Genomic DNA, 22,364 nt, shown 5'->3' on the forward strand with positions numbered 1-22,364 from the left:
GCCTGGTTAAAATAAAAATAGTACAGATAATCCATAAGTCATAAATTAAAACACGTACACACAAGAAGACAGACACATTAACGAGTTACGCCTGTTAATTTGAATCGACAGGTAGAGATGCATGCATGCATCCATTTTTCGCTGTATGTACATAGATATTCCGCCTCGTTATAGGACGTGAGCTGGTTAAATCTGACTCAAACTACAGACTAGGCTGACACTGCAGAAAACCCCAATATCTCTTCACCTTAGAGATCGGGCCCGAGATCTCAGCAGGCAGTACTACAATACAACTATGGCACCAAGGCGTTGAAAGGACCTAGTTTCATCCTTCGAGTTCGGGAGCACAGAGCCGATTTAAGTCTCCAGAGATTTTAGTGCGCTTTTCAACGTCCGCGTTTCCTTATACCACATCATGGGGCGGAACACACATGTGAAAAGTGGAGGCCTTAGTTGCACCTCTGCCACCACTTCGGGGATAGAAGTACGTGTGTGTGTGTGTGTGTTTTTAACGTCCGGTGAAAACACACACACATACGTGCTGGTGCTAAAACGGTGATTATAGGGAGAATCTTCCTGGTGGTAGGTCTCTCATATGTAAGAGTGCGCCTGGGTTGGTACCACCGCAATGTCTATTTCTGCCGATAAGTAGCAGTGTGTAGTCACTGTCGTTTTCCGGTTTGAAGGACATTGTAGCCAGTGTAACTACCAATATCAAAGAATACTTTGTAATTCAAGGCATTGGGTGGTGTTTCTACTGTTTATGGGCGGTCGTATCGCTTACCATCAGATGAACGGCAAGCTCGTCTCGTTATTCACAGCAATAAAAAAAAACTTCCATAAAGTACTAATGCGATAAACCTTATTTATGTTATTAAAAAAGTCACCAGATAAGGGCCATAAAAGATTCTTGGCTCAGTTGTTTGGCTAAAAAAGACCGTGACTAAATTCAATTCATATACAAATCTCTGGACAAAACAAATCGATTCTCCGCAATATCTATTGCTTTCGTATATTCTCCAGTTTTCTTGCCTCCTCGTAGTCCTACACCGACTATCAAAGCTTTGACTTATTGAGAATGATGTTTGTCCTCATATGACCTTAGGTGTTGATGACTTATCGTGAGTCAATACACATGTACCATACCTACACGTACAGAGTTATTTACGTTTCATATGGACGGACTTCGACCCCGTGTCGAAACGTTCGCTGTTGTGAGCTGTGATTCCACAAAATTGTTCAATAAAGTTTTAATATTCGTTTTAAGTGAAAGTTCAATGCTTGTCAACGAATTTGATGTTGGTAAATTGTGATTTAAATACAAATTAAAATAAAACATTCATAACAATTAAAAAGTGCTATAAACTAGTTTTAGTGTCAGCGTTTTATTATGGTTTTTAATATCTTTGTAGGTACAATATTGTGCGTGAGTGATTAAATGTATTTTAGTGGTATTATGTAATGATTTAAAGTTATTTTGAACTAACATAACCTTCAGTAAAATAATTGGTAAGTGATCATAGCCACTTTGTATTATTAATTCATATTATGTCAACATGTGGATAATGATGTCGGTTAAGTGCGTTCGGGTAAGATCGGATACGAGGTAAGATCGTATAACGAAAAAATACCACGAATCTATGGTTATTTTTTAGTTTAAGCTATGTAGGCGGCTACGCCGTTTCTTTTTGCCCCACCCTATATACCACAGTTGGTGTTACGACTAAGAACGGGTGCGCTATGTGCATTGAAACGAAAAAGGTGGATTTCTCTCTTCTTAACATTTTTGAGACTTCCGTTTGATTTTGCGGACCTTATCATACTAGCATTAGAAGCGTTATTGGAACGGAGTCCGAACTTACCCCGCAAAGGTCCGATCTTTTCAAGGGTTTAAATTTCTATACAGATATTATCATCTATTTTTAAGCTTACACATAGAGAATTGGAAGATGATTAAATTATCACATAAAGTAGCATTCGTAATAATCAGTTTCATGTATAAAATGTTGATATCGTTTAAATATTTTATGAGAAAAAACATATTTTCGAGACTCATCGCAACACACCGAAAAACCGTCCGAAATTAGCCGAACGCATTCTATATGTTTTTATGTAAACTTAGATTAAGATTAGTATTTAATATTCCTTGAAACGTAACCGTTTATTATTTACAAATAAAAATAAAAAGATCACGTATTCAAAACGATACAATTATTGCGTAATATGTTGATCGATGTCGCTTAACTATAAGCACCTATAGGACGATATTACACGCACCATAATATTCAATTGCATAACGTTGGCGAACATATCGACGGTTGAAAGGCTAATTGACTTAGCCTTATTAAGCGACATTTGTTTGCGATACTAAGTGTCATACATATATAAAATCAGCATTTTTCTACGTTTTTTTAACCTAGTTAAAAACATCGAAACCAATGTCGCTTAAGTCAATTAGCCGTTCATCCGCCGATATAGAATCCATATTGCGCGCATTGTTGTCTATTGAATACAAAAGCTTTAAAAATACAGTTTCTTCCATTATACATGGTCATTTTGACAATGCGTCAATAAATGAAAGCACATACTCATATCTACCTCTGCTAATATTGTACGAAAAATCATATTTTTCAACAAAAATCCTAATTTTACTTCTCTGATTGTATTATCATTTTGTAGTTCAGTGCGAATATGGCATGACGGTGAGTGTATATTTGACTGAAAGTGTGATATTGCCACTGTAACGAATTATCTTAGAGTGATAGTTGTGGCATAATGGCGTCTACAATTAAAATTACTTTTAATTTGTAATTTACTTTATATAATAATAATAATATCAGCCCTGTATTATATACTCGTCCACTGCTGAACACGGGCCTCCTCTACTACTGAGAGGGATTAGGCCTTAGTCTACCACGCTGCCCTAGTGCGGATTGGTAGACTTCACACACCTTCGAAATTCCTATAGAGAACTTCTCAGATGTGCAGGTTTCCTCACGATGTTTTTCCTTCACCGTTAAAGCGAACGATAAATTCACAAAGAATACACACATGATTTTTAGAAAAGTCAGAGGTGTGTGCCCTTGGGATTTGAACCTGCGGACATTCGTCTTCGCAGTCCGTTCCACACCCAACTAGGCTATCGCCGCTTTACTTTTACTTACTTTGTTAGAAATTTAAATTTGTTTATTTTACATCTAAGGTTCGAGTAACTTATTGTAAAGTGTTATTTTCAATTATATAAGTAGGTATGTGACTTCATTTAGTAACGCAATGTCAATATGACCCTGTACAAGGCAAGTTGGTATAAGACCGGAATACAGAGTAAGAGCCGATTATAGGGTAAGACCGAATAATGTGTTAAGACCGGATTATGGAGTAATCCTACTGTTTATGGGCGGTCGTATCGCTCACCATCAGGCGAACGGCAAGCTCGTCTAGTCTTTCAAAGTAATAAAAAAAAATACTCACCTTCTTTTCTTCATGAACTATATCTACAGGAAACCACATATACACAGGCAGAGCAAGTTTGCAATTGTTGGTGTTGATGTAATCATACATATAAATAAACAGTATTTCTTGAAATATCAGTTACATTGTATTGAGCCTTCATTGTGAGTACACATTTCATTGGCTAAATACTGCAAAACAGGTATAAGTAAGTAAGAAATAGTTTAATTATAACCCGTTTATAAGCTTTTATATAAGTCTGATTTTTAACCGACTTAAAAAAAGAGGTTCTCAATTCCACGTGTATTTTTAATCAGCAATTTGAATAACGAATTGAGAATGGCGGCGTGTAGTTGCGTTGACGGTAGAAGCGGTAGAAAATAAAATTCAAACCTTTTTTTTTTTCTTAAAATGTAAAATGATATTTTAATCTTGGCCACAAGAAATATTGAATTAAATTACATAATATACATTATTGATTAAAAATACGGTACCGATTTTAAAAAAAATTAGATCTACTACAACCATCTTGCTACTTGCTATTACCTCAGCTATATCCCACATTTTTAATTAAAATTATATTATTATAAACATATTTTTTTAGGTAATCTTTATTTTATCAAAGTTGTTTCGGTAGCAGGATAGCGCAATTAAGTCTTATTATTTTCACATACGAAGTGCCGGTCTAAAGATAGATAATATTTTGTGAGCAAAAAAGGCGATCAGCGCCGCCAGTTACATTTCTTCATTGGAACAACTTAAATCAGAAAATCGATGCATTGTTTGTATTTGCTTTTCGTAAAGTCAGCAGTGCCGTAGCTGGTTTTTATGCGCACGGTACCAGCCTTTTTAAAAGATCACTTTCCGAATTGAAAATCCCTTTATGTATTTTTACATTTACACCATATACTTAATAATAATTGTTATGTCGTGAATAGGTGCGGAATGAAAGGCGGTTATTAGAACACTGGCTTTTAATGAATGATGCGTGCCTTATATATACCTATGCATACACAACAATAATAATAAATGTCGTTTAGTGTTGCCCAAATGCAAGAACAAGACGAGACTTAGCCAGTCTTGGTCTTGGTCTTGCGCCAATACACCTGATCTTGGTCTTGGTCTTGCGCTCCTAGTCTTGGTCTTGGTCTTGGTCTTGCAGCAAGAGTCTTGCAAGTCTTGCAATTACCTATTAGTCTATTACTATTTATTAAAGTTTACTTTAAATCTTAGAAAAACGTATTAGAATTGGAACATTGTGAGCTTGAATTAACATAGCCATAGTAAAGATCAAGCAGATTAATAAATAACTGAAGATTTGATAAGAAATTCGAAAAATCAACTGACCTATATGTCGTTTTCCATGGAAGTAACTGTTTCTTAATAAACACTTATGATTTATAAGCTTACATTTGCTAAAACATGTAAAAAAAACAAATTAATTACAATAACTTGACTGTATTTTTAAAGAACAATACTTATCTGTCTAAAAAGAGATTGAACCTTCAACTTATAAGAAATTTAATAAAAGAGTTTTACGATTTATCATTGTATCCCAAAGTAAAAATGAAAAATTATTATTAATATTTCCCAATTGGGACCCGAGTGGGGCCAAAGTGGGAAAATCCCAAAGTAAAAATGAAAAATTATTGTTAACATTTCCTAATTGGGGCTTGAGTGGGATTTAAGTGGGAAATCCCAACGTTGAAATAGTAAATTATTGCTAATAGTTCCGCTTGAATAAATCTAACTAAGATAAACGAAAAAACAGAAACAAATATTAAACATTTAACCGCAATATTAGTAATATCATCTAGTTGATTCGATGTACATCAAATAAAGCGACGAATGTAATATTCCCGCTTGGACCAGTGGTAACGTGAACGACTGATGATCAAGAGGACCCGAGTTCGAGCCCAACTGACGACAAGGATGCATTCAACCAATAGTTCACTTTCTAATCGAAATATAAAGTTATAGTACCATCAGAGTCCGTAATTCAAAATTATTTTAGATTTTTTGAAATTTTAGATTTTTTATAAATTTAGATTGGGATCTGATGGGGATTTCCCAATTGGGCCCCATTTGGGCTTTTCCCAATGGGGGCCCATTTGGGATTTCCCAATGGGGGCCCAAGAGGGCTTTGCGTGACATCCCAAAGTGGGCCCCAAGAGGGAAGCCCAAGAGGGGCCCCATTGGTCGCACTTTTAAATTTCTAGTCGGGCTATCCTTACCATTTTATCCCAATCATAATACTACTTGCGTGATCAGTATAATGTATTCATTTTCATTCTAAGCACTCTGAAACTTATTTATTCTTTGGAACACCTGTAGGTACTCTTAAAATTCGAAATTATTTTGCATGAGTATACCTACGCCCTATGGCGGCAATCAAATAGTGTCAAATGTTATGATTTCGGCGTGGCGGCAACGATTGTTTTAGATTTCAAAAGAAGCCGCCGGCGCGTGTATCATAACCATGTACTTCCGAAAAGCGGCAAATTTCTTTGAGAAGTAAGTACAAAACCTTTGATGCCGCATTATCAAAGTGCCGATGGTTAAAACATAGCTATGCATGCACTCAGTTTGATTTTTAATAGATATTTTTTATTCGCTATGTTTATGGTATTAGTCGTAATGCGCATAGGTCCAGTTTTTCATATTCTTTGATACAGTTTTTGCGTCTTATAGAATTCCTAAGCGTACCTACCTATACACCGAACTGTTACACCTAACTACTCAGTGAAATAGCGCTAAGTCCTAGCTGCAAGACGCAAGAGTCTTGCAGGCTATGTCTTGTTCTTGCTCAAGTCTTGCACGGTCAGTCTTGGTCTTGGTCTTGCTAAAAATACGCGGTCTTGTTCTTGGTCTTGGTCTTGCAAAAACGCAAGAACAAGACCAAGACTGCAAGACCAAGACTGAATTTGGGCAACACTAATGTCGTTGCATGGATTGATACCAAAGAGCCTCGACCAACATAACAGAAGCTCCCAATTGGCCGTTCGAAGGCCAGATACAGAAGGCAGTATTGCTTGACACGGCGCGCATTGTGAGAAGATTCCTCACTTTAAATCTCTAACTGCGGATGGCTTCGGTCGTGAGCTTCGCCATCTGAGGGTCATTAATTTTTTTTATATTTTTATATGGATTTTATTTTGAATATACAGGGTCACTCTGACATTACGTTACTAAATGAAACCACATACTCGTCTTCACCTTTGCTGACACTGTGCCGAAAATCATCCATTAATAAGGAATATTTTCACCAAAAATTCTAGTTTTAGTTTTTTGATTTTTTTATCATTTTGTAGTTTAATGCAAAAATGGCGTGTGCATGAATGTATTTTTGACTGAAAGTATGATGTTGCCGCTGCGACGAATTCACTTAGAGTAATACTAGTGCCATTAGGGCGCGTACAATCAAAATTACTTTTTATTAATATTTATTTTGTTCGAAACTTACACTTTTTTATTTTACATCTACGGTTCAAGTAACTTATTGTAAACTGTTATTTTCAAGAAGATAAGCATATGGTTTCATTTAGTAACACAATGTCAAAATGACCGTATAAGTATATGTAAAAATGTAAAAAAAGAACATTTAAAATAAAGATAATAATAATAAAAATCCTTTATTCAGACACAATTTACAATGCGTGTTAGTAGTTGTAAGTCTAGTTGTTAGTTACTCGACATAGACATCTTGGTCTGCCTGCCCCACTTTGGTAAAGGTCTGCTCCAATTCTTGCCATTTTACCCTGTTAAGCACTGTCTTGGTCCGCGTTCTCCTCGCTGTTGTCTTTACATCGTCTTCCCATCTTCCTAGCTATACCATATGTATATGTACATAACCATATACTTACACAAATTTAACATATTGTTTAACGCTCTTTTTACAGTAAACATTATAATTCTCCTTGGTAAACATTATATTAGCAAAATAATTACAGAATACAATTTTAGACATTTTTTGACAACGTTCAACCAGAGAGAATAATAGAATAGTCGCCGCGTGACATATTTTCTCTTCTGCCAGCCAGACCGCGCAGCCGAATACTTCCGGAAACGCCCGATGTCATCGACTAGGATAGCGGCGCATAACAATTATACGTATTTAATAAGAAAGATAAGTTAGTACTATGAATTATATTTGTCTGATAGTTAAAAATGAGGCCATAAAAGTTGATTAAAATTGTTTTTCGGTGTCACAGACCTTTTTTCTGTTTTCCTATTAGTTATCAAAATCTAAATACGAGTTTTATTCATATTTGTTTGTTTACCTGAATATGTTCAGTTCATACTTACCTAGTTTGTGAAGCAAACTTACCATCTGTATTGATTAATTATCCATCTTTTTACTAACAGAGAATAACTAGTTAAGAAGAAACACGTTTTACCAGAAATCTTTTTATCGGGTAAGGTCAAGAGCCGTTATTCCGTCTACGGAGGCAAATTTTTAGGAATTTCGCGCGTTCTATTCAAAGGATACCTTTGATAGCCGTATAGTTAAATGTTGTTTTTTTTTTTTACTAAGAAATCAACCTTTAATAAGCAGCCATGATTGCAAAAAGAGAGATTTGCCCTCGCAGATGGAATAATCCTCTGACCTTTCTTAAATATAATATATATACTTAGATAAAAATTAACTAGTAATAAATAAATTATAATCTGATTATAAAAGTCAGATAATTGATTAATCATTTTAACGTAACGTTTTGTTATTCGGTGGTTCTCTCCGTTCGGGGAAATCGTGAATCGGAACAATTTAAAAATACTTTCCATGTGAATATTCGAACAATTATTTTTTATAGTAATCTTTGCACCCCACGCCTTATTAACCAGGTAATTTTAGAACATTAAAATACGTAGTAACTGATATAAAAATTATAATATGCCCATTTTCTCACTACCCTCAGCGGTCCAAAACGTACCTTGCCCTAATAATTTTTAAATATCTTTCAAAAACATTGTTCATAAATCTTGAATAAAATATATTTTACTGACAAGACATTAGTGGCAGTTTTTAGGTATAAATCATATAAGATATTCGTTCAATTATTCTTGCACTGATTTTTAAACTTTTACCACAATTTTTTTCTCATTTAACTCAGCTGACTTTGTCACTGCGATTACTAAGTTCTATTTATTTTCTATAATCTGTGACCCGACCTATACCCTAGCGGCGGATCAGTCGCGCCGACAGCGCCGGCGAGAACGGACGTAACTGTAGTGTTGAATAAATTATAGACCATTATTACGTGAGTTTTTAAGATTACCACGATCGGCTGCTCTTTACCATCCACGCAATAACCAGGTAAATACAGTACTATGTTACTCTATTATTTGATTATTTTATTCCTTTCGTGAATGTACATAACGCTAATAATATAAAAAAGGCTTTATACTTATTGTTAATTAATTAAAAATCAAAATGATGCCAAATCTCATTCCACTCAATCTCATTACCAGGATTTCCTCTCAGATTTATTTCAGGCGGTAATGAGAGTGTAAAGATGGTTATGAGACAAAAATGCACGAAAAAATTTTGTTGTTATTTAACCTTTTTTAACGTTATAACAAATATCCAAATATATTTTATAGTTAATAATTATAACTTTAATAAAAGTAACTTTAATAATTACAGACTTTAACAACCTCAGAATTAATAAAATTGTTCTTTTTCAGTAAAAAATACTAGACAGGCAATGGCAAAACCAAAAAAAGTTATGACTAAGGAAGAAAAAATGGAGCAGGCTAGACTTCACAAAAGACAAGTTTATGCTGAAATAAAGAAAAGATCCTGAAAAGTATGCTCTACAGAAAGAAAAGGATAGGCAACGATATCTCAAGAGAAAAGAACAAAAAAATCAAATTAGTTGGAGACATGACGCCACGACAGAAGAGAAATCAAAGAAAACAGTGGAGGGAGAATTCACGACGTTACTATGAAACAAAGAAGAAAAGTAGAACCATTCAAGAACTAATAATTGAAGATTTGGATTCTTTATCGAGAAATACAGAAAGTCCAGCAACGACTGTAGATCCATTAGCTGGCCCCTCAAACCTTACTCTGGATACCAATAATGAAACAAATAACCCCAACACCTGTAATAAATGTCACAAGAAAAAAATATATATTAACAAATTACGTTATCGAAATAAAAGAAAAATTGGAATATTAAACGCCCAAATAGAGAATCTACAGAGAGATAAGAATAACCTTAGAAGAATCCTGTTAAAATTATTACAGATCAATAGAAAACAAAAGAAAGAAATAAAAACACCTATACAAATAAAAATAGAAAATATTAATAAATACGTAGACGGACAAAAACTTGAAGAAGTGAAGAAAGAACTGGCTTTTGGAGAAATTTTAAATTCAAGTTTAAAGGATCATTACAAACAAATTAACAAAAAAGGAAAACGTTTATTTAGTGATGCCATACTAAAGCAAAGAAAGCGGCTCAAGAAATATAATATTTTAGGAAAAGTAAAACCATTTACAATTAAAAATAAAAAGGAGGCATCTATTAGATCTGATAAGAGAACTGACAATTTGAAAGTACTGATAGAACATTTCCTGGAAGAGGATGTTAATAGTAGAATTTTGCCAGATAAAAAGGAATACATTACAAGAAAAGGTGTAAGAAAACAAAAAAGATACTTGAACGATAATCTACTTCATTTGCATAAGAAATTTTTAGCGAACCATAATCAAAACGTAAGCTACTCGACGTTCTGTAAATACTGTCCGTTTTGGGTATTACGCCCAAATAACACCGATAGAAATACCTGCTCTTGCAAAAAACACGTAAATATGGATTTGATACTAAAAAGTCTTCAAAGATACAATATTTTAAAGGAAGCTAACGGAATGTCTCTTCTTCTTAGCTTATGCTGTAATATCAATGAAGAGAATTGTATGAATAGATCATGTGAATGCTGCAAGGATAGAGTTTTAAATTATGGAGAATTTGAAAATGACAAGACGATAAAATATTATCAATGGTGTACTACAGTTGAGAAATATATGTCTAAAGGTCAAGAAAAGAAGAAAGTCGTATCCAAAAAAGTACAGTTACAAGATTTACCTTTGAATGTTATAAAAAAGCTAGAAGATTCTATTCCCGCCTATTTTGCTCATTGCAACAACGTCATGCGACAATACAATACCATCAAAATGTTAAAATCAACCATAAGTCTTGCAGAAGCGGTTATACATGTTGATTTTAGCGAAAATTACAGCTTGAAATACAATGAAGAAATACAAAGTGTCCATTTTGGTGGCAGCCGCAGTCAGATAACTTTACATACATCTGTTATTTACTTGTTAGATCCAGAATTGGGAACACATAAAACACAAAGTTACTGTACTCTTAGCGAGTGTAATAGGCATGATGCGGCGGCAATTTGGGCTCACCTTATTCCACTTATAGAGTATATATTAGACATCTCACCCATGTTAGACGGTTTACATTTTATCTCGGACAGTCCATCTAGTCAATACCGGAATAAACATATGTTTTATGCCATCAGCCAGTTATACCGAGACTTTCCTCAGATTAAAACAGTAACTTGGAACTACTTGGAAGCCGGCCATGGCAAGAGCGCTCTAGATGGAGTAGGTGCGACTTTAAAAAGAACAGCTGATCAAATTGTTGCCTTTGGTTCTGATATTGCAACATTCGATGATTTTGTAAAAGCTATTAAAACGCGGATCAAAAATATTAAAATTAATATTGTGACTGAAGCAGAGATACTCACAAGGACTTTTCCCATCGAAATCAAATCTTTTAAGGGAACAATGTCGGTACACCAAGTATTATGGTCTGCAGGATGCCCTCGCATGTATTTTAGAGAGTTAAGTTGCATTATCTGCTCCAACGATACCATATGTCGTCATGGGTATCATATTGGCTGTCTCGATACACTTGGTATGATAGATACAAATTCACAAAACGATAACGTTTATCTCGAGCAGTTCATTGAAGAAAATACATCGGCTGGTGCACTTCAAGAAACGATTAACTTCAGTAATATATTAAGTCCTGTTGCTAGTAAATCAGATGTTTCAATAAAACCAAAATCCAATGTGACAGATATTAATGACATAGAAAATATTGGGATTAATTCTACTGCTGAGCTTGAAAATGAATCTCGAGTGCAAATATTATCAAATATAAGATTACCTAATTGGTCAAACACTAGTTTTTATGGACGAAAAAGTAAATTAGCAAAATTTCAGCAAAATGTTGAAGAGTTTGTGTCCAACAAACCCAGTGATAGTAAATACTTTGAAAAACCTCGTTCATTTAGTAACATCAAATTTAATATTGTGAGTGACAGCGATGACGATGATGATTTAAAAATTTTCTAAAAAGGCTTTCTATACTTACTACTATAATTTTTGTTGAACGTCTACTAATCTAACCGTCTCAACATCTACTAATGTTAGTGAGTTAAAATTAAAATTAGTTGTTTATTGAAAGAATAGTTAAATCGGAATAACTATTGTTTTACTGTTGATTACTTATTATTAAAACTGCATCGGTGTTGTTTTCAATTAGATTGAAATGGATGTAGAACATTACAGTCATAAGAAACTTCATAATATAAAAGACTGATTTGTTTGTGATAATATTATTAATATACTAAGACATTTGTGATGATAAGCATTTATGTAGTACCTATACGATCTTAAAGTCTGATTCTATGTTTCTAATAGTTGATTATATAATATGTAAGTCAATGAGAATAAACACTTGTCAAGTAAATTTGATAAAAAAAAAGTTTAAGTATGTTAGTATTTTTGGTATATTTTTTATTTTTAGGGCTAATTTCTATGAATAAATACAATAGTACTTACTTAATGCTATTTTATTTAGTTATAAAGTGTAGAATATACATTTTCATCAGATTTTCTCATTACCGGCGGCTTATTTCACTACCGTCATTGGTACATTCATTACCGTAAACAGTCATTCTCATTGCCGTTTTAAACACAAATTTCAATCTCAATTATCTCAAAAACTATGAACACCATCCTTGTAGAAACCATTTTTTTATATTCTTGCATACCTAGATTTCGTGAATAAGGCAAAATAATGCATATCTATGATATTCTTTCACGATTTGAAAAAAATGCTCAATTTCCCCGAATTTTGAGAATCACCGTATTAAATTTGTTTGCTATCTTATATGCAAGGCATGTGTACAAACAAATTTTATCTGATTAATAAATCAGTCCTTTGAAAAGGTCAAAAGAAACTAAACTAAAACATAACAAATTAATGGTCATTTGTTATTGTTTATTATAGTTACCTACTTAATTATTAAGTATCTGATAAATTTAATGCAAACATATTTATTGTAACTCAATGTAATACCAATGGTTTCCAAGATACAAGCACTTACTTAGTTTAGACTGTGATGTTGAATTGAACAATGGTTTACCATACCTATGGTTTATAGTTTACCATAATTTAATACGCCCTGAAATCTAGATGACCATATATGTAACTTTTATATACGGACACTATTGGTAAGTAGAGGTGTGACTAACTGGCGACTGACGAGAGATTAGTCCTTGCCAATCGACACAATTATGCCGGCCTATTTGACACCGTACACAAGCTGATCCCGGAGCACGACACATGCGTGGGCCACAATGGTGGGTTTCTTTTGTAGGGTTATCGCTACCCTGACGAATATAGCTACCAATAGCACAGGCGGCTTATGAGACGAACGGAGCAACGGCCTGAGCCCTCTCGCTTACATAAGCCTCGTGTGGTGCCTTGGCCTCACATCCGTTCACATCACATCACAACGTTTGAAAGCATTCGAGATGTGGACTTATAGACGTCTGATGTCGATATCTTGGATTCAGAAGGTTACCAACGAGGATGTCCTACGGCAGATTAGTCAAAACCGCTAACTTTTGAATACTATAAAAAAAAGGAAAATTGCATATTTGGGACACGTACTAAGACATGACAGAAACGCGTTCCTTCAGCTCATAATGATGGGAAAAGTGGCAGGTAAGAGAAAAATCGGCCGAAGGAAAAAATCGTGGTTACGGAACATCCGCGAGTGGACGGGGATTGCAAGCGCTGAAGAAATATTTCGCCTTGCAAAGGACAAGAGAAAGTATGCTGAGCTGACCGCCAATCTTCACTAGTTGGAGAGGCACTACAAGAAGAGAAGAAGAAGGTGCCTTGGCGAACTTTTTTACGATCTCACCGACGAAACTGTTAAAATCGGGTAACATTTGTTGCTCCGCCCGAGGGCTCGAGTCAATTTTTACTTTCGCATGGGCACTCTTGTCATTTAGGGCCGCCACTGACCACCAGCAGTTACTTTTTTTATATATTCTAGTGTCGAGGATAACAAATATACTTTTTTTTTTTTTATCTTGTCCAGAACAATGTCGCCACGCATTCGATACAATGCTGTACATTGGTACATGAATGATCTGACATCGAAGATCGTCGCTGAATCCGGCGTCTCGACAGACATATACCATCTTGGAAAGATAATATTCTACAGCATGAGAAGCGATCCAGACTTAATTTTACATGTAAGTAACATTGTATAGTCAAAAAGTGTACACATAATATAAATAATATTATCAGCCTTGTATTAGCTGTCCCAATGCTGGGTACAGACCTCCTCTGCTATCGAAAGGGCCTTAGTTTACCACGCCCTTGGGTTTTGAACCTGCAGACATTCGTCTCGGCAGTCCGTTCCACACCCAACAAGGGTATTGCCGCTTAACTGTATTTATATGTACTAATAGACTTCAGTTTACTATACTTCAATGTTCTTGTATGTTAATCTAATTTTCTTTATATATCTATGTTTTTTTTCTTAAATAAAGAATACAATTTAATACATTTACAACAGATAGATGGAGTTACAAGCGAATCGGAAACATTCGGAGCTGCTTTAAAAAGAACAGTGCACTGTGCCAGAGCCTTCAAGGAGATAGGTTTAAAAACAGGCGATGTTATTGTACTCATGGCTCCTAATCATTTGGACGCGGCAATACCATTATACGCTGCACTGTATCTTGGTATAGCGACAGCACCTATTCACGAAGGATGTAGTGTTAGTAAGTATTATTTTAATGTAATAATATCAGCCCTGTATTATATACTTGCCCACTGCTGAGCACGGGCCTTCTCTACTACTAAGAGGGATTAGGCCTTAGTCCACCACGCTGGCCTAGTGCGGATTGGTAGACTTCACAAACCTTTGAAATTCCTATAGAGAACTTCTCAGATGTACAGGTTTCCTCACGATGTTTTCCTTCACCGTTAAAGCGATTTTATGTAACTGCTAGTAAATGATACAGTAGTGTCAGTAACTAGCGCGCCTTATTTGAATAGTTCAGGAGCCTTAGATATTTAGTGCACCATATAAGTATTTTCAGCGCCTTGTACACTTCTGGTGGTTTCGTGAGTCCAAAAATAACCTGGCAAGCAAATTCTTTTGTGTTCCAATTTGAAGGAGATTGCAGTCAGTGTAATTAAAAAGATTTCAGAGTCATATTTGGTTTCAAATTTAAAATTTATGGTGACGAGCGGTTGACCTGTCTCGTCATTAATGGTATGGAAACTATGTCATTAATAACATAGGTAATCGTTGCAAAACCGAATGATGGCGCGGCCTAAAAAAAGAGTTGTATTATTAAGCATACCTTCTACGCACTTAAATATAATGTAAATTTCTATAACGTACCTAATTTAGTAGAGATCAGTAGATTACCACATTTAACTACATTTAAACTTATAAACAAACTTTGCTTAAGTATTTACAATATTTTAATATAGATTTAAAAAAATAGGTGAGCTAGAAGACACACTCAGAATCACGGAACCAAAAGCAATATTCTGTCAAAGCAACAAAATCAAAGATGTACAACAAGTTCTCGGCGATCTCAGTTTGAATTCGAAGGTAGTGCCATTCGATAAGGGAAGTCATGAGTGCTTCCCGGACTTTCTAGAAACATACGGAAAGGGACAGACTGTAGAAGAGTTCAGGTAATTATATTGTACTTTTTGTCGAGAAACACCACCGTACTATGAAACTAACTGTTGATGAAGTTGCAATTAATTTTAACGTCTACGTAGCGCAATCTTCAACATAATGCAGATGCTCTTGCAAACTTGCTGGCAGGATCTAGCCTTAAATAATATATAATATTTATATGTAATGCCTTAAATAATCTTATATTTTATAGCTATATATTATGGATAATAACGCATTACGCATCATAGTAATAACTTTGACTATTACTAATATAAATAAACTTATTATTCTATCAACAAGAGTCCCGTATTCACAAACGTTGCTTACTTTCTTAGCTATGTATGGAGCAATGTTATAATTATAAGTCAGTTTCTCAGTGCTTTTAGCATGACATCCTTTGCAGTACATAGAAATAAAGGCGCTGTCATTGGATAATGTTCCAATACAACTTTACTTCAGTTGAAAGTCATAAATAAAGCTGAACAAAGAGAAAAAAAAAACACGAAATTGGTGATACATTGCATTTGGACGCTCTGTACGTCCTCATAGTATTGTTTGTGAATATGGGTGTTAATTTTTAAGCTGTAAGGTCAAAGCTTTGCTTTCCAGTTAGCAATTATGATTATGCTAAATATGTAAAATGGTAATGATAAAATGCATATGTGTTTGTAGAATTTGTATAACTTTAATTATAGCCATTTATATTTTATACCTAAACTATCAATAATTAAATTACAGAGCTGCAGATTTTGATCCAGAAGAAACGATAGCTTTTCTAATAAGTACGAGCGGTTCAACTGGATTACCTAAAAAAGCTATGCTAACTCATAAAAACTTAGTCATCACGGGGCCTAATCTGTGGTAAATATTTTATTAAATTGTAGAACATAAGTATAAAACAGTTATAGTACCATCCACCATGACCATCACCATTAGCTTCATACCTTGTTAGAAGTGACAGCTAGTGGCATTTGGATTCGGGGAGATTCAACTCCGCTCTTTTCCTAATGTAGTTTCCTTTAAGTTCGGCAGCGCATTCATAATTCGTTTAGTAATGTGTTGGTTTATTGACGATAGTCACAACATCAATTCATTAATGATATTTGTCTACCTAAATAAAAAGGTGGATTGTCGAAATTAAGGAGAAATTGGGGTCTATAAAAGATGAAATGATATATTTGCCTAGAAATACCACTGACTAATTTGAAATAGCAAAGTCGCCTCTCCACGTGTTTAGCCACACGTAACACGAAGCGGCTCGTTCATATTATAATTAAAACTATTTATGTTGTAATACTAGTTACTACGTTTTGTTTACTTGGGTTCTCAAAAACTATCATCTACACCTAGGGATTGTATATAAAAACTTTCACTCCACTGTCTGAAAATAACATAGGAGAACTTTTATTCATATAACTTACACTTGTAGAAACGCAGTGATGGCCTTAGTCGGTACTATGACCGGGTTGACAGCGAGAGCAAAAACCATATAACGTTCCCAAATTCAATAGTTAAGATACTTTCTTAAGTTAAAAGGGGGTGGTAGTAGTCCTTAGTTAAGTTACCGCGTGAGATTTCTTCTGTAACCGCGAAGCCTCCTTGTAGCGTTACGACCCTCGCCTAAAACGAGGCTTACCCTATATCTCTTATCCTATATCTCCTCCCTCTCCTATCAGCCTGGGCTGCTGGATATGTCCCCCTAAGGTCGTCACTGTTATTAAGAATATATCCAACAGCATCTTCAAAGCTAAAGACATATTTTATTCCCAGGATAAGGTCAACAAAGTTCCCGACACCAACAAGAATGGCTCTAGTGTCAGCACCGCTGCAGTGGGTATCAGCTTTAGTTACCTATATAATGTCTCCGTATATGAAATATCCTCGTATTCAGTCATCGCAGCCTTGCACTCTTGATCACTTCTGCTACCTGATGAACACTTATAAGGTATTTACGAACTCCTTGCTTGTGTTCCACTCTATTTGGGATCGGCGCAATAATTTTCAAGCATAATAAAATATAAAAATAAAGCAACTGAACGGATGTTCTTAGTTATTAGGATCTACGTATGACGTCAGTTCCATGATTTTATTAATACCCATATACTTTGTTGTTCGACCTGGACTACCCGGACCACAGCCCATATTATATATACGCTACTTCTACAACTAAAAGTCAATAATTTTGAATCCGCCATTAAAAAATGTATTGTTGTTTATCTGCCTTTACCACTCATTCATTCATCTCCAGCTGGCATTATACTATAAACACATATAATTTTAGAGTCATATTGTCTCAAAGTAAGCTTAAAACGGAATTTAAGTTTTTCCAATTCTGTTCTTTTTGCAGCCTTCATTCGCCATCCTAAGCCCTACAGTCATGATAAGTCTGATGAAATCTGAGAACGGTGCTAAATGCGACTTTTCTTGCCTCACTGAACTATTCATTGGAGGCAGTGCTGTCAGCAAAGATCTAATTGATGATATAAAAGTAAGTATTCAACTACAGAGGGAGAAAGCACTGAGCAATAATCTTTCAAAATTAAGAATTGGATACAAATTTTTGAGCTGTAAACGCGCTTTTAATTTACAATATTTATCAGGTAACTGCTTTGCTGGAAGTATATAAATAATGTATTAAATAATTTCAGAAAATAATTCCTAACGCTTTCGTAAAAAACCTGTACGGGCTAAGTGAGACTGCCATGATGGTTTTCGAAGATGATGTCGTGCCACCTGGAAGTATCGGACTACGAATGCCTTGCTTTGAATACAAGGTGAGGAACTATATAGGACTAGGTGTTCAGGTTCCCAGCAGATCTGGCCTGAAATAAAAATGCCTCTGCATTTTCCAGGATAAATATTGTATTCATTTAGTTTTGCAGTAAAAGCGACGATAGCCTAATGTTTTCTTAAATCATGTGTGTGTCTTTGTGAATTATCACTTGCTTTAAAAGAGAAGGGAAACGTCGTGAAGAAACCTGCATACCTGAGAAATTCTCTATAGGAATTTTGAGAGTGTGTGAAGTCTACCAATACTAAGTCAGCGTGGTGGACCAAGGCCTAATCCCTCTCACTAGTAGACGAGGCCCATTTTCGGTAGTTGGACAGTACATAAAATAGGTCTGATATTATTATTATATTTCTTTTACAGTTGGTAGACGCAGATAGAAATGAAATTCTTGTACCTAATGTTCCTGGGGAATTGTATTTGAGAGGTCCAGGAGTATTTAAGGTAAAGTTACACCTAATAATACTTGTATAACCTGACCTGGAAGCACTTCGTCATCTTGTAGTAAAATAAACAAATTTCTTGTACGGAAACCTTTAAAAAGAAAATTTAAGTATGGAACTCTAAAGCAGATTTTTTTATTTTCTTGCTCAGGCTATAGACCAATTTAATTTAAATATCATAACAAAAGTAAGAAACATAAATACACCAATTTTATTTGACAGTTATCGTATTAAATAGCTAATTTAGATAGTACTTATTTTATTACCGTTTATTTAGGAGCATAGATTGGAGTATGACTTTTATATTTGGTCTACTAATACATTTATGTGACGAACGTTTGCTAAGAAGTTAAAGAAAGAGAACAGGCCCCTAGAATAATTATTATTATCAAAACTTGAAAATAATTTTAGGGATACTACAGAAACCCAGAAATGACGCAAGAAGCGTTTGATGGTGACTGGTTCAAGACAGGCGACATGTTTTACAGAGATGAAAATTGGTATTACTTTTTCGTCGAACGAATAAAGTCATTACTAAAATACAAAAGCTTCCAGGTATGTACACCTTTGATGTATTTTTAGAAGTCACACGGAGTTTAGCTCCATATGGAATGCTAGCCGTGTTAAGTATATTGATATACTTTGTCACTACACCATTACAACAAATATCATACCGGTATCCCCGAACGGTAAGACAGAGATACAGCCAAAGTATACACTTTTATCCACACCGTCCCATGATATGATAGGGGACAAGCCTATAGCTATATCGGGCACAAATTCAGACTCAACGCTGATACTGAGTTGAAAAATCAAAACCACTTTGCCCATCCCAGGATTCCAACTCGAGACCATAAAACGATGTCTCACCGCGCACGCAGCAAAGCTACCCCACTATAAAAGAGGCGATAATATTAAATCCCATTCTAAATTCCAGATATCTCCCGTCGAACTAGAGATGCTCATTCGTCAACACCCTGGAGTCCAGGATGTTGCAGTAACAGGTATCGAGGACCCTGAATGCGGAGACTTGCCTGTCGCACTCGTGGTTCCAAAACCGGGGACGAAAGTCGATGCACAGGAAATAAAAGATTTAGTTAAAGGTATGTTTTCACTTAACGAATATAAATTAGCTTAAGAGTTACAGGTATTCGAGATTCCATTAAGACATGTATCAGTTTCTATCACATTGACTATTTTTACTCAGGAATGAGGAATTTGCTGTTGGTAGGACATTTCAATTCACCCGCATAGCGACCGTACACAAAGTGCAAAACTCGCCATAGTAGCCCCCGTGTGTTGCATCAACCTGTGTATATCTGGTTGCGAATAAATCGGCATAATTTTGTCGATTGGCGAGGGTTATCCCTACCTTGTCAGTTGATGCTCTTTCTCAACCCCACTGCGATGATGTGCAGCGCGGTCACAGTGTGAAAATAAATTGTGTCGATTGGCGTGGGTTATCCCTACTTTGTCAGTTGATGGTCTTTCTCAACTCCACTGCGATGATGTGCAGCGCGGTCACATTATAGTCAGTCATCACTATAAACCACTAGATATTTCGCTGTCGCACTATTACAGGGTTATACGCTAATACTTATTTATGTTGAAAAATATAGATTAAAACAATTTATGTTAATAGTAAAAAAAATTAAAAGAGAATGATTCACCGTTGCCCCTTTATTTATCTTTGGGGATTATTAGAAAAATAATACTGAAAATATATAGAATCATGTGATATATAATAATACAATTTGTGCAAAAAATTAACATAAAACCTTGTAATGGTGAGTCAGAAATATTTTTATCGCCATTTTAATCATAATGGAAAATTATGTAAATTATATTAATTTATCTTTATTCTAATCCAGAAAAATTAATAGACGCAAAACAACTTCGCGGTGGTGTGGTGTTCCTCGAAGGGTTGCCTCTAACGAAAACAACGAAGCTTGACAGGAAGAAACTAAAGGAATTGGTGCTAGAAATGAAAAGAGAATAATATGAATTAGTAATTATTATAGAGCAGTAAAACTAAGAAAGTATATGTTATTACTAGGAGTTGTTCCCGGCTTCCCACGCATGTAAAGCCGTTCCCGCTAAAAGTCCTTAAATAATACATTTAGAACGAGGAAATAAGTAAGCCGATATTTACACGACTGTATTATAGTGGATATCCTTAGAAATAATAATACAAAAGTAGAAATTTAAATGAAGTCTGCAATAATTACTTAATTTGAAAGACACTCCATGTTTGTGTACGGATTTCTTAGTGTAGAATCTGACTCGCACTTCCCCATTTTTTTTTTGCTTTGTTAATCTGTTCCGTATTGAATATTTATAAATTTATCTGAACGTATTTTTATGACAGAATGATTAAGAATTATCTTTAAGGCGATACCTCAAGGTCCATTTTCATACATTTTGTTTCACCTTTAATCTGGGTAACTAAACAAGTATTGGCAAGTAAAGAATTTAAATTCACGTCTAGTTAGTGATTAGTTCTCGCAGTTGAAGAAAAACGTAAAATAATTAATAATCATGGATATTTCGGCCTTTAAAATTTAATATGACGAAATTTTAAAGGCCGAAATATCCATGATTATTAATTATTTTTACGTTTTTCTTCAACTGCGAGAACTAATCACTAACTAGACGTGAATTTAAATTCTTTACTTGCCAATACTTGTTTAGTTACCCAGATTAAAGGTGAAACAAAATGTATGAAAATGGACCTTGAGGTATCGCCTTAAGCTATAATCTATATCTGCGTTCTATCATGTAGGTACTATACATAATAAATGTAATATAATAATTTGTAAATAAATAATGATTATTGAAATAAAACATAAAAGAAAGATGACATATCATAGTTATTTTCTTTTAAATTTGGCTATGGAAGCGTACTCATATTATGTTACGCACCGCTATCCTAGCCGATGACATCGGGCGTTTCCGGAAGTATGCGGCTGAGCGGTCTGGCTGGTAGAGGAGAAGATATATCACACGGCGACTATGACTATAATGCTCTTTTTACAGTAAACATTATATTAGCAAAATAATTACAGAATACAATTTTAGACATTGTTTTGACAACGTCCAACCAGAGAGAATAATAATTATAATTCTCTTTGGAATAATAGCATCAAAGAGAATTATAAATAGCATAGTCGCCGCGTGATATATCTTCTCTTCTGCCAGCCTGCCCGCGCAGCCGAATACTTCCGGAAACGCCCGATGTCATCGACTAGGATAGCGGCGCGTAACAAAATGTTGAGATAGTCTATGTCAAACTGGAACTTAATAGGATTTTTTTAACGTGCATGGTAAAGTCACCCCACTGTATCTGATGGTTCTATGTTGAGAGGCTCCGTTTTCCACACTTAGCCCGTAGCAAGTCGGACCGTTGTGCGTAATGCACCTGATGGTAAGTAGGGTGGGGTCCAATAGAATGTCGACTGACCAGAGATGATTACCCCTCAGCAGTCAACACAATTATGCCGGCTTGATGGAACTGGATATATACAGGCTGATCCCGGAATGCCAGACCCTAACGTGGGTTACTATGACGGGCTTTAACACTTTGTGTACCGTGGTCGCTATCCGGGCGGATATTAAATATATCTTACCACTAGTAAGGAAAATTAACATTGTAA

General features: G+C 35.1%; 1 protein-coding gene across 1 annotated transcript; it reads left to right on the top strand.

Moving 5' to 3' along the window:
* Positions 1 to 1,155: 1,155 nt before the first annotated feature.
* LOC115447464 (luciferin 4-monooxygenase) lies at positions 1,156 to 21,182 on the top strand. Its single transcript, XM_030174506.2, has 13 exons — positions 1,156 to 1,298; positions 1,413 to 1,509; positions 13,870 to 14,026; positions 14,353 to 14,560; positions 15,296 to 15,491; positions 16,219 to 16,341; positions 17,251 to 17,425; positions 17,828 to 17,968; positions 18,129 to 18,254; positions 18,632 to 18,712; positions 19,123 to 19,266; positions 19,649 to 19,814; positions 20,583 to 21,182. The coding sequence occupies exons 3-13, from the start codon at positions 13,874 to 13,876 to the stop codon at positions 20,708 to 20,710; spliced, it is 1,641 nt and encodes a 546-aa protein (XP_030030366.1). The 5' UTR covers positions 1,156 to 1,298; positions 1,413 to 1,509; positions 13,870 to 13,873; the 3' UTR covers positions 20,711 to 21,182.
* Positions 21,183 to 22,364: the final 1,182 nt, after the last annotated feature.

The sequence above is a fragment of the Manduca sexta genome, chromosome 9, assembly GCF_014839805.1.
Source record: "Manduca sexta isolate Smith_Timp_Sample1 chromosome 9, JHU_Msex_v1.0, whole genome shotgun sequence".
NCBI classification, from domain to species: domain Eukaryota; kingdom Metazoa; phylum Arthropoda; class Insecta; order Lepidoptera; family Sphingidae; genus Manduca; species Manduca sexta.

What these genes read in the sequence shown, in the direction of transcription:
- LOC115447464 (XM_030174506.2), top strand. Translation starts at nt 13,874, where the DNA reads ATGTCGCCACGCATTCGATACAATGCTGTACATTGGTACATGAATGAT. An exon ending in TGCCTTGCTTTGAATACAAG is followed by an intron (nt 18,255 to 18,631) that starts GTGAGGAACTAT and finishes TTTCTTTTACAG; the next exon opens with TTGGTAGACGCAGATAGAAA. An exon ending in TAAAATACAAAAGCTTCCAG is followed by an intron (nt 19,267 to 19,648) that starts GTATGTACACCT and finishes TCTAAATTCCAG; the next exon opens with ATATCTCCCGTCGAACTAGA.